Below are 12,687 nucleotides of genomic sequence, written 5' to 3'. Positions count from 1 at the left end.
CTACCTTACCACCAGCTCTGATAGGCTATCCCTGCCTAACTCACTTACTGCATGTATCAGGGATATCAAGCATTGGATGTCCTTGAATTTTCTTAAACTAAATAATAACAAAACTGAAATATTGACTGTTGGCTCTGCTACCTCAGTCAAAAGGATGGACCTGTCCTTTGAAATTGATGGGGTTCATGTTAAGCCTTCTTCATCTGTCCGTAATCTTGGTGTCTTATTTGACTCATCTCTATCTTTTGCCTCTCATATTTCTTCTGTCATTAAAAACTCTTTTTCCATCTTCGTAATATTGCACATCTTCGATCTTCTCTCACTCTAGCTGATGCTGAAATCTTAATTCATACATTAATCACATTACGCCTGGATTATTGCAATGCTCAATTTCTTGGTCTGCCTAAAAACCTCAAGGTTACAGTATGTTCAAAACTCGGCAGCAAGAGTTCTCACCTCTACCAGGCGTTCTGCTCACATTACTCCTCTACTGCATGATCTTCACTGGCTACCTGTGGCTTCACATATTCACTTTAAGATATAACTTATAACATTTAACACTCAGGGGTCTGCTGGTCGCGCCAGTGATACCACCGTGCTTTTTTCTTATCAGTATGAAAGAGACTCAAAATACTCCGTCAATGTTGCACATACAATTAAGAGTTATACACCATTTTAATCTGTGAAATATCTTCTTTTATTTGTGTAGACTCAGAGTAAAAACAAAATGTTGTGCTTTTTATATAAAATAAAGAAAACTAACATGATGCGTGATCTGTCGTCTCCCTCTGAACGAAGTCCAATCTGATAGTTCTCAGAAAATGAACTGTAACTTAGTAAATACTAATCACAAAAAAATTAGACTTATGTCTAAAGAAATGTTGAAATGTCAGGTTTTAAATTGTGTAAGTCAAATCGAAAACAAAAATTCTCTGTTAATGTAATCTGAATGAAAAGAGACACATGTCAGACACCCGTGATTCAGCTCATTATCCGCTAATGCGGCCACGCCCACGGAGCGAGCGCTATTCAGACGCAAATTCTGAGGCAATACATGTATACATTGTCGCAATCGTGTATTTATTATCTTGAAAAGTGTTTATCTGTATGTTATAGTGATCTCTGGAAGCCTCTGTTAGTTTCTGGAATGTCACATGATATGCCTCTTCTTTTACTGAGATATTTGTGGACTAAAGGTGCACAGAGCGCCTTCCGGCTGCAAGTATGAATTGAAAACACAGTATCCAGCCTTCATAGTGATGACAATAAATATTGAATAAATATTACTCCTCTGTATAGAAAATTGACAAACATATATGAATCCATCAATATTTCTCCAAACGTGCATGCTTTTAAGCATATTAAGAAATTACGGTCAATATAAGATTTTAAGAGTCAAAATGTGAAGCTTGAGTCTTAGATCTTTTAATGATGTATAGTTTGTCAACTGCACATTAACATTTAGGCTATATAATATAACAAATATATGAGCCTATATGAAATGCCATAGAGGTAGGAATGTTCAGACGCTTTACATCACAGAAATACATTATATTTTAAAGCATATTAAAATAGAAAACCATTATTTGGTTTGAGACTTGAGACTTCTTTTAAAAACATTAGTAATGCGTCCAATCTTTTGACTGGTAATGTAATTTAACATAGGCCTATACAAAATTTTCTTCACATGATGTGCAATAATATGTGCATGAGATCACAAAAATCATGTTTTTTTGTCAAGAGTGGACATTAATCCTCTTATCAGCATGATCACAGAGGGTTTTTTCACAGCCTACCTGACTGAAAGAGCTCATTATGCGGCTCATTATGCAAATCTTTTGTCTTCTCAGGTGTGAATCACAGCATTATTCATGAAGATTCACGCCTCCATGCATACTGTGTTTCTTGACAAAAAATGTCTTAGAAAATTTAAATCTCTCTATTGTTTTATATGAACGAGTAGGCAAGATAATTTTTACATCATTTTGAAGCAAAAACTCTAGTCTACAACCTCCAATACCCAGAAGTCTTGTGAACACAGATTTAATTTTTTATTTTTTTTTGGCCTTATTTCAGTGACTTAAGTTTTTTGTTTTTTCAATAACCACGCATAAACGTTATTCCTTCAACAACACAAACATGAACATACATGTTCCTCACATATTATTGTAGCCTAGTTCATGCTGAATACAGTGTAATGACACTTTTGTCATTAATATGTTTATGAACAACTGAAAAAAGCACAAATGTCAGGGCATGTCAAAACTTCTCCAGGGCCCCAAAAATCCTCAGACCCCAGAGGGTTAAGGCATCAAATGGTCTTACGCCTCTATATCTGTCTGACCTACTCTACTCCTACTCTCCTGCCTGGTCCCTCAGATCATCTGAGCTTGGTCTTTTGTCCATTCCTCGTTTTCGGCTGTCCACTGTAGGTGGTAGGTCATTTAGTGTTAATGCTCCTAAATTATGGAATTCGCTACTCCTTACACTTCATAATATATCATCTTTGCCTACCTTCAAGACTCAGCTATAAACATATCTTTTCAATATGCATTTTGGATAATGTGGCTAAATCTGGCCTTATGTGTTTGTTATGTGGATGTGCAAATGTATTGTATAGCACTATGTGAAGCAACCTTGAGCTACGGAAAGGCGCTATATAAATAAAACTTCTTCTTCTTCTTCTTCACTACTAGAAATATTTACGGAGATAAGATATAAAAACCACTCTGTACAGCTATGATTCAGCTTTTCGGCTGAACTTTCGATGTTTTGTTACGGAAAGGCCATAGCTGATCAGTTAGTTCTTGTCACATGGCCTGCGGTGCACTTGCAGCATTCTGAAAAGTTGAGAATTTTTCATCTCGATGTGCCTGGAAAACGCACCGCATGCGCGTCGCGACAGTGTTACTTCCATTATGAGCGTGCCAGCCGCGCAGCTACATTCAAAATAACTGACTTGCACGCAGAAAAGACGCAATATGTGAACGCCCCTAAGACAGAACTCCTTAAAGCAAAGCATCGCAAGCATCTTTTGCTTTTCTGTGAGCACAGCTGTTGCTGTGGCACTGCAGTGAAAGAAAGCCACGACTTGCGACCAAGCAAGAGACTGACATGAGAAACGTTTAAACCTGCTTGCAAGATTCGTTGTGTGCGCGAAACACTGAACTACACTTCCTGTTTGTTGCTGCCGCGCTGTTTGAGTTAGAGCTCCATCGAGTTGATTCCTAATTGCTTGTTTTTTTTTTCTTAAAATCAAATTTAGAACCTATCATTCTCTCTTTTACGGCAGGGGAACACATCCCGACATTATTTTATATAAAAAACACTCGGATTGCCTTGATATCGCTAGTTTTATCCGACTTCCCGACATTCGCTACTAGTTTTAGCCCGTTAGCAATAGCGGCGTGGTCACACTAGCGTTTGTACTCTTCTCACTCACAATATTATTGTTCATCTATACTAATGGCGAGTGTATCGGATGTGTCTCTACCTTTGAGTGCAGGTGAGGACACGTTCGAGCTGCATGCGGTGCAGTTGGAGCTGGAGGCTTTGGAACGACAGATTCGGACCCTTCTGGAGAAGCAGGCCGAGCTACGGGAGCGGCGAACAGCGCTGAAAACATCCCGTGCTGACGCTCACCAATCCTCGGTAAGTTTGCAGCGTGATTTTAACACTCCTGCTTCCTCTACGCCGTGTGCTTCTCTGCACAGGGCCCGAGCACCCAGAACGCGTTCATCCCAGCCCTCGTTCACTCCGGCGCCGTCACACCAGGGACCTTGGGTTCTTCAGCAACGGAAGGCGCGAGCCAGGCCTCGGACCAGGACCTCTCCCCCTCCGCCGCCCCCAGTCTTCGAGGTTTCGACGAGGAACCGCTTCTCCCCTCTTCGCGAGGCAGAACGCGATGCCGTGGTCACCGGAGACTCCATCGTCCGTCACGTCCACGCTACCACAACCAAAGGTAAGGTGCGCAGTCACTGTTTTCCTGGTGCTCGTGTTCTCGATGTCGCTACACAGGTTCCCGCGATCCTGAATGGCGCTGAGAGCATCGGAGCTGTTGTTCTGCACGTGGGGGTGAATGACACCAGGCTGCGGCAGACGGAGGTGCTGAAGCAGGACTTCAGGAGCCTGATCGAGACGGTACGAGCCACATCGCCCGCGACGAGGATCATTGTGTCCGGACCGCTTCCGATGTACCGACGTGGACATGAAAGGTTCAGTAGATTATTTGCTTTAAATGAATGGTTAATGTCTTGGTGTACTGAACAGAAGCTGCTCTTTATAAATAATTGGAATCTTTTCTGGGAGCGACCTAGGCTCTTCCGTGCTGATGGCCTGCACCCCAGCAGAATCGGAGCTGATCTTCTGTCGGAGAACATCTCCAAGACGCTTCGCACCGTATGACTAGTGAGTCAAACCTCAAATCACAGTCTGTGTTCTGCCCACTTAATTGATAGAAATGTGAGTGTAGTACAGTCTATAGAAACTGTGTCTATTCCCCGAATAGTGAGGTTTAACAATAAAAATAAAGGATCTAGAAAAAATCTGATCGTGATCAAACCAGAAATTCGCAAAATTACTGAACAAAAACAATTTCTAAAGCTAGGGCTACTAAACATTAGATCGCTGACACCTAAGGCGGTTATTATAAATGAAATGATCACAGATAATAGTCTTGATGTAATTTGCCTTACTGAAACATGGCTTAAACCAAATGATTATTTCGGTCTTAATGAGTCTAGTCCACCGGGCTACTGTTATAAAAACAAGTCCTGTCTGATTGGCCGTGGCGGTGGTGTTGCAACAATCTATAGAGAGATTCTTAACGTTACCCAGAAAACAAACTACAGGTTTAATTCATTTGAAATTCTCGTGCTAAACGTTACACTCTCAGATATAAGTAAAAAGTCGCTACTATCTCTTGCTTTGGCTACCGTTTATAGACCTCCAGGGCCTTATGTTGATTTCCTAAAAGAGTTTGCAGACTTTCTCTCAGACCTATTGGTCAACGTTGATAAAGCACTGATTGTTGGAGATTTTAACATTCATGTAGACAATACAAATGATGCGTTAGGGGCTGCGTTTACAGATTTACTAAACTCGTTTGGGGTCAAACAAAACGTCACTGGACCCACTCACCGTCTTAATCATACACTAGATTTAATTATATCACATGGAATCAATCCTACCGATATAGAAATTCTACCGCAAAGTGATGATATCACTGATCACTACCTTGTAACTTGCGTACTGCATACTGCTGATATTTGTCAAATTGCGCCACGATATCGACTAGGTAGAACAATTCTCCCGACAACTATAGATAAATTCACAAATAACCTGCCTCATCTGTTTCAGCTGCTCATTGTACCCAAACACACAAATGATCTCGAGAAAATGACTAGCAGTATGTGCACCACTTTCACTAGTACATTAGATACTGTTGCACCGATGAGATTAAAAAAGGTTAGAGAGAAAAATACTGTACCATGGTACAACAGTATTACTCACGCTATCAAAAGAGAAACTCGTAATCTAGAATGCAAATGGAGACAAACTCGTTTAGAGGTCTTCAGAATCGTGTGGAAAGACAGCTCGTCCCGTTATAGAAAGACTCTAAAAGCAGCCGGGGCCGAGCATCTCCACAAACTCATAGAAAATAACCAAAACAATCCAAGGTTCTTGTTTAGTACAGTGGCTAGATTAACAAATAAACAGACATCACCAGAACAAAACATTTCCTTACAGTTTAGTAGCGATGACTTTTTGAATTTCTTTACTGAAAAAATCGAAAGCATCAGAAATACAATTGTAAATGTACAACCTTTGACAGAGTTTTATGATTCAGCCTCAATTATCATCCCTCAAGAACAGTTGCAGTGCTTTACAACTATAGGACAGGAAGAGCTAAATAAACTTATCACAGCGTCTAAACCAACAACATGTTTATTAGATCCAATACCCACTAAACTACTGAAAGAATTGTTACCTGTAGCAGAAGAGCCTCTTCTCAATATTATTAACTCGTCTTTATCTCTAGGTCATGTCCCAAGACCGTTCAAGCTAGCAGTTATTAAGCCTCTCATTAAGAAACCATAATTAGATCCAAATTTATTGGCAAATTACAGACCCATTTCAAATCTTCCATTTATATCTAAAATACTAGAAAAAGTGGTGTCGGTCCAATTGTGCTCCTTCTTGCAAAAAAATGCTATCTATGAAAAATTTCAGTCAGGATTCAGGCCTCATCATAGCACAGAAACTGTGCTCGTTAAAATTACAAATGACTTACTTCTAGCTTCTGACCAAGGCTGTAGCTCAATACTAGTGTTACTTGATCTCAGTGCTGCGTTCGACACTATAGATCATAAAATACTCCTAGATCGACTACAGAATTACACTGGTATTCAGGGACAGGCATTACGGTGGTTTAGGTCGTATCTATCAGACCGTCACAATTTTGTTTATTTAAACGGGGAAAAATCTAAGATAACGATAGTAAATTATGGAGTGTCGCAAGGATCTGTGTTAGGCCCTCTGCTATTTTCAATATACATGCTGCCACTTGGTAATATTATAAGAAGACATGGAATTTGTTTCCACTGCTATGCCGATGATACTCAGTTATATATTTCAACACAACCAGATGAAAACTCTAAATTATCCAATCTGACAGAGTGTGTTAAAGAAGTAAAACATTGGATGACTAGTAATTTTCTTCTATTAAATTCAGATAAGACTGAAGTATTACTTATTGGGCCAAAAACCTGTACACAGAATCTCTGACTACAATCTGCATTTAGAAGGATGTACTGTTACTCCATCCTCGACAGTTAAAGACCTGGGTGTTATATTAGACAGCAACTTGTCCTTTGAAAATCATATTTCATATGTTACAAAAACAACCTTCTTCCACCTCAGAAACATTGCTAAGATACGGAATATGTTATCTGTTTCTGATGCAGAACAGTTAGTTCATGCTTTCATGACGTCTAGACTAGATTACTGTAATGCATTACTAGCTGGTTGCCCTGCTTCCTCAATAAACAAGCTACAATTGGTACAAAATGCAGCTGCTAGAGTTCTTACCAGGTCAAGAGAATATGATCATATAACATCAATTTGATCATCTCTACACTGGTTACGTATTAAGTTCCGTATCGATTATAAAGTACTGCTAATGACCTATAAGGCTCTAAATGGTTTAGCTCCTGTGTACTTAACCGATCTTCTATCGCCCTACAATCCTTCACGCTCTTTAAGATCACAAAACTCTGGACTTCTGGTTGTACCTAGGATAGCTAAGTCCTCTAAAGGAGGGAGAGCGTTTTCACATTTGGCTCCTAAACTCTGGAATAGCCTTCCTGATAATGTTCGGGGCTCAGACTCGCTCACCCAGTTTAAATCTAGATTAAAGACACATCTCTTCAGCCAAGGATTCACATAATCCATCTCATATCAGATCAATTGCACATGACTATCTTTGCTTAATGTTATGAACAGAAGCTATGCTAATTATTCTCCATTTGCTTTTCCGTTTTACCTCGGGATGCCTGTCCCGAGGTGACTAGAGAGTACATCAGTTTCAGTTTGGATCCAGCCTCTTAAGAAGACCTCAGATGACCAACACCTGTGAAGAGACGGCGCCAACTCCTGCGAGGACTTCAGAAGATGCAACATCTGGATCAACACGCACATTCGCAAATTTCTATATATCCTAATTATTGTTAATATGTAATTCATTTTTCCAGGAGCTCATTGCTTCTACCTTCAATTAAATTGCTAACAGTGATTGTATATTAATTGCCTAAATTATTACATTATTAGCTAACTGCATTCTCCAGATTGTAATGTTGACATGCATTCTCTGTAAAGCTGCTTTGAAACGACATGTATTGTGAAAAGCGCTATACAAATAAATGTGAATTGAATTGAATTGAACTAGAGATCTGATTGAGACACACCCTTAATATGCGGTGACAACCCAGCTTCTCTCACTGCCACCTCCATGTTGCACAGTAGGTCACGTCGGCAGCTCAACCAATAAGATTAGACTGCCGTCATATCGTAAAAGCATCGCCATCACTCTATGATACATATCATAACATTATTGCATCACGAAATATCGTACTGCGATATATCGTTACACCCCTAGTAGCCGTGTGATAGGGCTGTATATCAGCATGGCTACGAGTGTGATATTGCGTTTATACAACAGTTCGACGGCACAAGTGTGTAAATAAATAAGAAATAACAACGGAGTGTCTTTAAAACCCTCTTTTGTGCAACACTACTTCCTTCCGCCACAGATTCAAAAGTTGACAGTTGGACCAAGTCTAATTATAAAATGTCACTTTAGAACTAGTAACGAAGGAACATCGAGTCCCTCTATTGAAACTCATTGAATTTTGTACAGTATTAGAGAGAAAGAGAGAGATATATCGCCTGAGCGAGTATTACCTGTGTCTAATATATAACATTCATTCTTATATATATCCATCATAAAAGTCAGTTTGACTGTCCGCTGAGGAAAGCGATCTTTGTATTTGTTCTTTTTACAGCTAAAGGAATTTTCCATAACATACATACAGTGCAAAAACAACTTCCTTTGCAAAAGATCCTTTCAAATTAAAGGTCTCTTGTAACTGACTGACTCATTCACTTGTGAAGTTTTACCGCCATCTAATGGCGTATTAATGTAACTTTCACTCAATCCATATTACCCATTAATGGACCCTTTCTCAATACCAAATACAACATATTTATATTAAATATTTATTGAACAACAAATTAACAACAATCACATTAAAGTTGTAGGAAATAAACACAATTGTACAGTTCATTCAACCGTACAAAAGCACCAGTGTGCCCGTGATAGGTTATAAGTGTGCCAAGCTTGTGCTAAAACCTCGTAACTCCATTGGATCCTCAAACTGGCAGTCAAACTTCATAAATCCACCCCACCTCTATGAAGTTTCTATCAAATTTAACATAGCACAATTCGACTCGCTCTGGAACAAGTAATAGATTAATAAGACCAAAGATTGCCCGTGTTATGTACTCAAATTGAATTATGTCTCATGTTTAACCACTGTAAGAGCCGTTCAAGCGGAGTGATACAAACGGTGAAAAGGTAGGAGTGCTGTTATCACTGAAATATCGCACGGCTATCAGCCAATCAGATTCGAGAACCGATGTGTGTGTGTGTATACAGGTGCTGGTCATATAATTAGAATATCGTGAAAAAGTTCATTTTTTTATTGTAAATTATTTTAAAAAATGAAACTTTCATATATTCTAGATTCCCTACATGTAAAGTAAAACATTTCAAAAGTTTTTTTTTTTTTTTTTTTAAATTTGTTGATTAGAGCGTACAGCTCATGAAAGTCCAAAATCCAGTATCTCAAAATATTAGAATATTTACATTTGAGTTTCATTAAATGACCATCCCTACAGTATAAATTCCGGGTATCTTTTGTTCTTTGAAACCACACTAATGGGGAAGACTGCTGATTTGGCAATGGTCCAGGAGACAATCATTGACACCCTCCACAAAGAGAGTAAGTCACAGAAGGTCATTACTGAATGGGGTGGCTGTTTACAGAGTGATGTATCAAAGCATATTAAATGCAAAGTTGACTGGAAGGAAGAAATTGGGTAGGCAAAGGTGCACAAGCAACAGGGATGACCGCAAGCTTGAGAATACTGTCAAGTAAAGCCGATTCAAACACTTGGGAGAGCTTCACAATGAGTAGAATGAAGCCGGAGTCAGCGCATCAAGAGTCACCACACTCAGACATCTTCAGGAAAAGGACTACCAAGCCACTTCTGAACCAGAGACAATGTCAGAAGCATCTTACCTGGGCTAAGGAGAAAAAGAACTGGACAGTGAACAGTGGTCGAAAGTCCTCTTTTCAGATAAAAGTAAATTTTGCATTTCATGTTGAAATCATGGTCCCAGAGTCTGAAGGAAGACTGGAGAGGCACAGAATCCAAGCTGCTTGAAGTCTAGTGTGAAGTTTCTGAAGTCAATAATGATTTGGGGGGGCCGTGACGTCTGCTGGTGTTGGTCCATTGTGTTTTATCAAGTGCAAAGTCAATGCAGCCATCTTCCAGGAGATTTTGGAGCACTTTATGCTTCCATCTGCTGACAAGCTTTATGGAGATGCTGATTTCCTTTTCCAGCAGGACTTTAGCACCTGCCCACAGTGCAAAAACCACTTCCAAGTGGTTTGCTGACCATGATATTACTGTGCTTTATTGGCCAGCCAATATGCCTGACCTGAATCTATGGGATATTTTCAAGAGAAAGATGAGAAACAGTCGATCCAACAATATACAGATGATCTGAAGGCTCAATAGTGCCTCAGCAGTGCCACAGGCTGATCACTTCCATGCCACACTTCACTGATGCTGTAATTTGTGCTAGGAGCAAGTCATTTGCTGTAATATGTCCTGCCAATCAAGTATTGAGTGCACAAAAGAACATACTTTAAAGAACTTGAACTTTTCTGTTTTGCAAATCTATTTTTTGATTGATCTTAGGAAATATTCTAATATTTTGAAATACTGGATTTTGGACTTTCATGAGCTGTACGCTCTAATCATCAAAATTTAAAAAAAAAAACTTTTGAAATGTTTTACTTTACATGTAGGCAATCTAGAATATATGAAAGTTTCATTTTTAAAAATAATTTATAATAAAAAAATTAACTTTTTTATGATATTCTAATTATATGACCAGCACCTGTATGTATATATATATATATATATATATATATATATATATATGCAGTGCTGTTTGAAACATTGTGAACCCCTTTCAGAATCTGTGAAAATGTGAATAATTTTAACAAAATAAGAGGGATCATACAAAATGCATGTCCAGTGATATTTTTGTATACACAAGCAGTCTGACAACTACCGATTCCACACAGAGATCTGATTTCAACATCATCAAATCTGTCTGTGATTACATGAAGAAACAGATGATACTGAGACGAACTAAATCCATGTGTAAGGAACAGGAAGCAAAATTAGCTCAAATGAAATAATTAATTAATAGGGAATTATAAAGAGTCATTTAGTTTATGACTGAGCAACTGAATCGTCCAGCGTTCATCTGCTCGGGCCGTAAAAAGCTCTGTAGCGAATATGAATATCCACTATCGTGAAAAAACTAATAGTTCGGTAACAAGATTGACAGTTTAAGACATTAAATTTTACAAGCACATAATACAAGACACTTTCTTTTAAAATCTACAAGATACTTTATTTATTCTAACACAAACACGTACACACACTCATACACGTTGCAGTAAGAAAGGAAATGAGAAAGAAAGAGTTTTAAGAGAGAGATATGATGAAATGAACAGGATTCCTAGCAAAACATTCACATCAAAAGACCTGACCTGAACGAACCATGAATCATTAATTTAATGCACCAGTTCAGCTTTAGAACCTGGAGGTACTTGCTTGAGTCGACTTTAAATGTGAATCTTCTCGTCAGCGTTGAGAGAAGGGCTTTCCAAGTCTTTTCAGGTCCAGATGGTGGTTAGGTAAAAACCAATCACATTTTAGCTTGCTGGCAAAATGAAAGTAAGTCTCTTTGTCGTGGCTGGAGTTAAAATTGAAGCGGCAAAAGTCTTTAGTTGAACTTTGCGGCAAAACTTAGAACACGAGACTCTCACGGAAAAGAAAATTAAATAAAAGAGATGAAAAGTGAGTGAAAGTTGGATGGCTTGAATGAGGTCTATCCTTTGTCAGCTTGGTCTTGTCTTATTCCATGGTTACTTTTTGTTCTGCTTGCAGTCACTGCTTACTAGTTTCACTTGGGATATTACTATTTAAACTTAGGTGTTTGTCCCACCTCTGAGAGGAGTTTTGGCCAATCAGATACCATCCTGTTTAAAAAGGTGACTTTTCTCTGCCCCAATCATATACAGGTGCTGGTCATATAATTAGAATATCATCAAAAAGTTCATTTTTTTATTATAAATTATTTTTAAAAATGAAACTTTCATATATTCTAGATTCCCTACATGTAAAGTAAAACATTTCAAAAGTTTTTTTTTTAAATTTTGATGATTAGAGCGTACAGCTCATGAAAATCCAAAATCCAGTATTTCAAAATATTAGAATATTTCCTAAGATCAATCAAAAAATGGATTTGCAAAACAGAAAAGTTCAAGTTCTTTAAAGTATGTTCTTTTGTGCACTCAATACTTGATTGGCAGGACATATTACAGCAAATGACTTGATCCTAGCACAAATTACTGCATCAGTGAAGTGTGGCATGGAAGTGATCAGCCTGTGGCACTGCTGAGGCACTATTGAGCCTTCAGATCATCTGTATATTGTTGGATCGACTGTTTCTCATCTTTCTCTTGAAAATATCCCATAGATTCAGGTCAGGCATATTGGCTGGCCAATAAAGCACAGTAATATCATGGTCAGCAAACCACTTGGAAGTGGTTTTTGCACTGTGGGCAGGTGCTAAAGTCCTGCTGGAAAAGGAAATCAGCATCTCCATAAAGCTTGTCAGCAGATGGAAGCATAAAGTGCTCCAAAATCTCCTGGAAGATGGCTGCATTGACTTTGCACTTGATAAAACACAATGGACCAACACCAGCAGACGTCACGGCCCCCCCAAATCATTACTGACTTCAGAAACTTCACACTAGACTT

General features: G+C 38.7%; 2 protein-coding genes across 8 annotated transcripts in view; both read left to right on the top strand.

Moving 5' to 3' along the window:
- The first annotated feature begins 3,465 nt into the window (after positions 1-3,465).
- LOC127508878 (uncharacterized) overlaps positions 3,466-12,687 on the top strand; it is a 110,671-nt gene continuing 101,449 nt past the window's right edge. For 3 of the 6 annotated variants that reach the window (XM_051887348.1, XM_051887347.1, XM_051887343.1), the window contains exon 1: positions 3,466-4,407. In XM_051887348.1, the coding sequence (XP_051743308.1) occupies positions 3,466-4,404 (939 nt within the window). In that variant the 3' untranslated portion in view covers positions 4,405-4,407. Of the gene's footprint in view, positions 4,408-7,563; positions 7,838-12,687 lie in introns of those variants that run through there. The other 3 variants (XM_051887349.1, XM_051887346.1, XM_051887344.1) reach the window with 3 other exon arrangements.
- The window catches only part of LOC127508848 (uncharacterized), a 630,120-nt gene continuing 621,322 nt past the window's right edge, over positions 3,890-12,687 (top strand). For both annotated transcript variants that reach the window (XR_007928950.1, XM_051887290.1), the window contains exon 1: positions 3,890-4,017. The gene's annotated coding sequence lies outside the window, so the exon portion shown is untranslated. The remainder of the gene's footprint in view (positions 4,018-12,687) is intronic.

This window comes from Ctenopharyngodon idella, chromosome 3 (genome assembly GCF_019924925.1).
Source record: "Ctenopharyngodon idella isolate HZGC_01 chromosome 3, HZGC01, whole genome shotgun sequence".
Taxonomy (NCBI): domain Eukaryota; kingdom Metazoa; phylum Chordata; class Actinopteri; order Cypriniformes; family Xenocyprididae; genus Ctenopharyngodon; species Ctenopharyngodon idella.
Note: the sequence above shows the minus strand (reverse complement) of the source record. Positions and strands in the feature narration are given on the sequence as shown.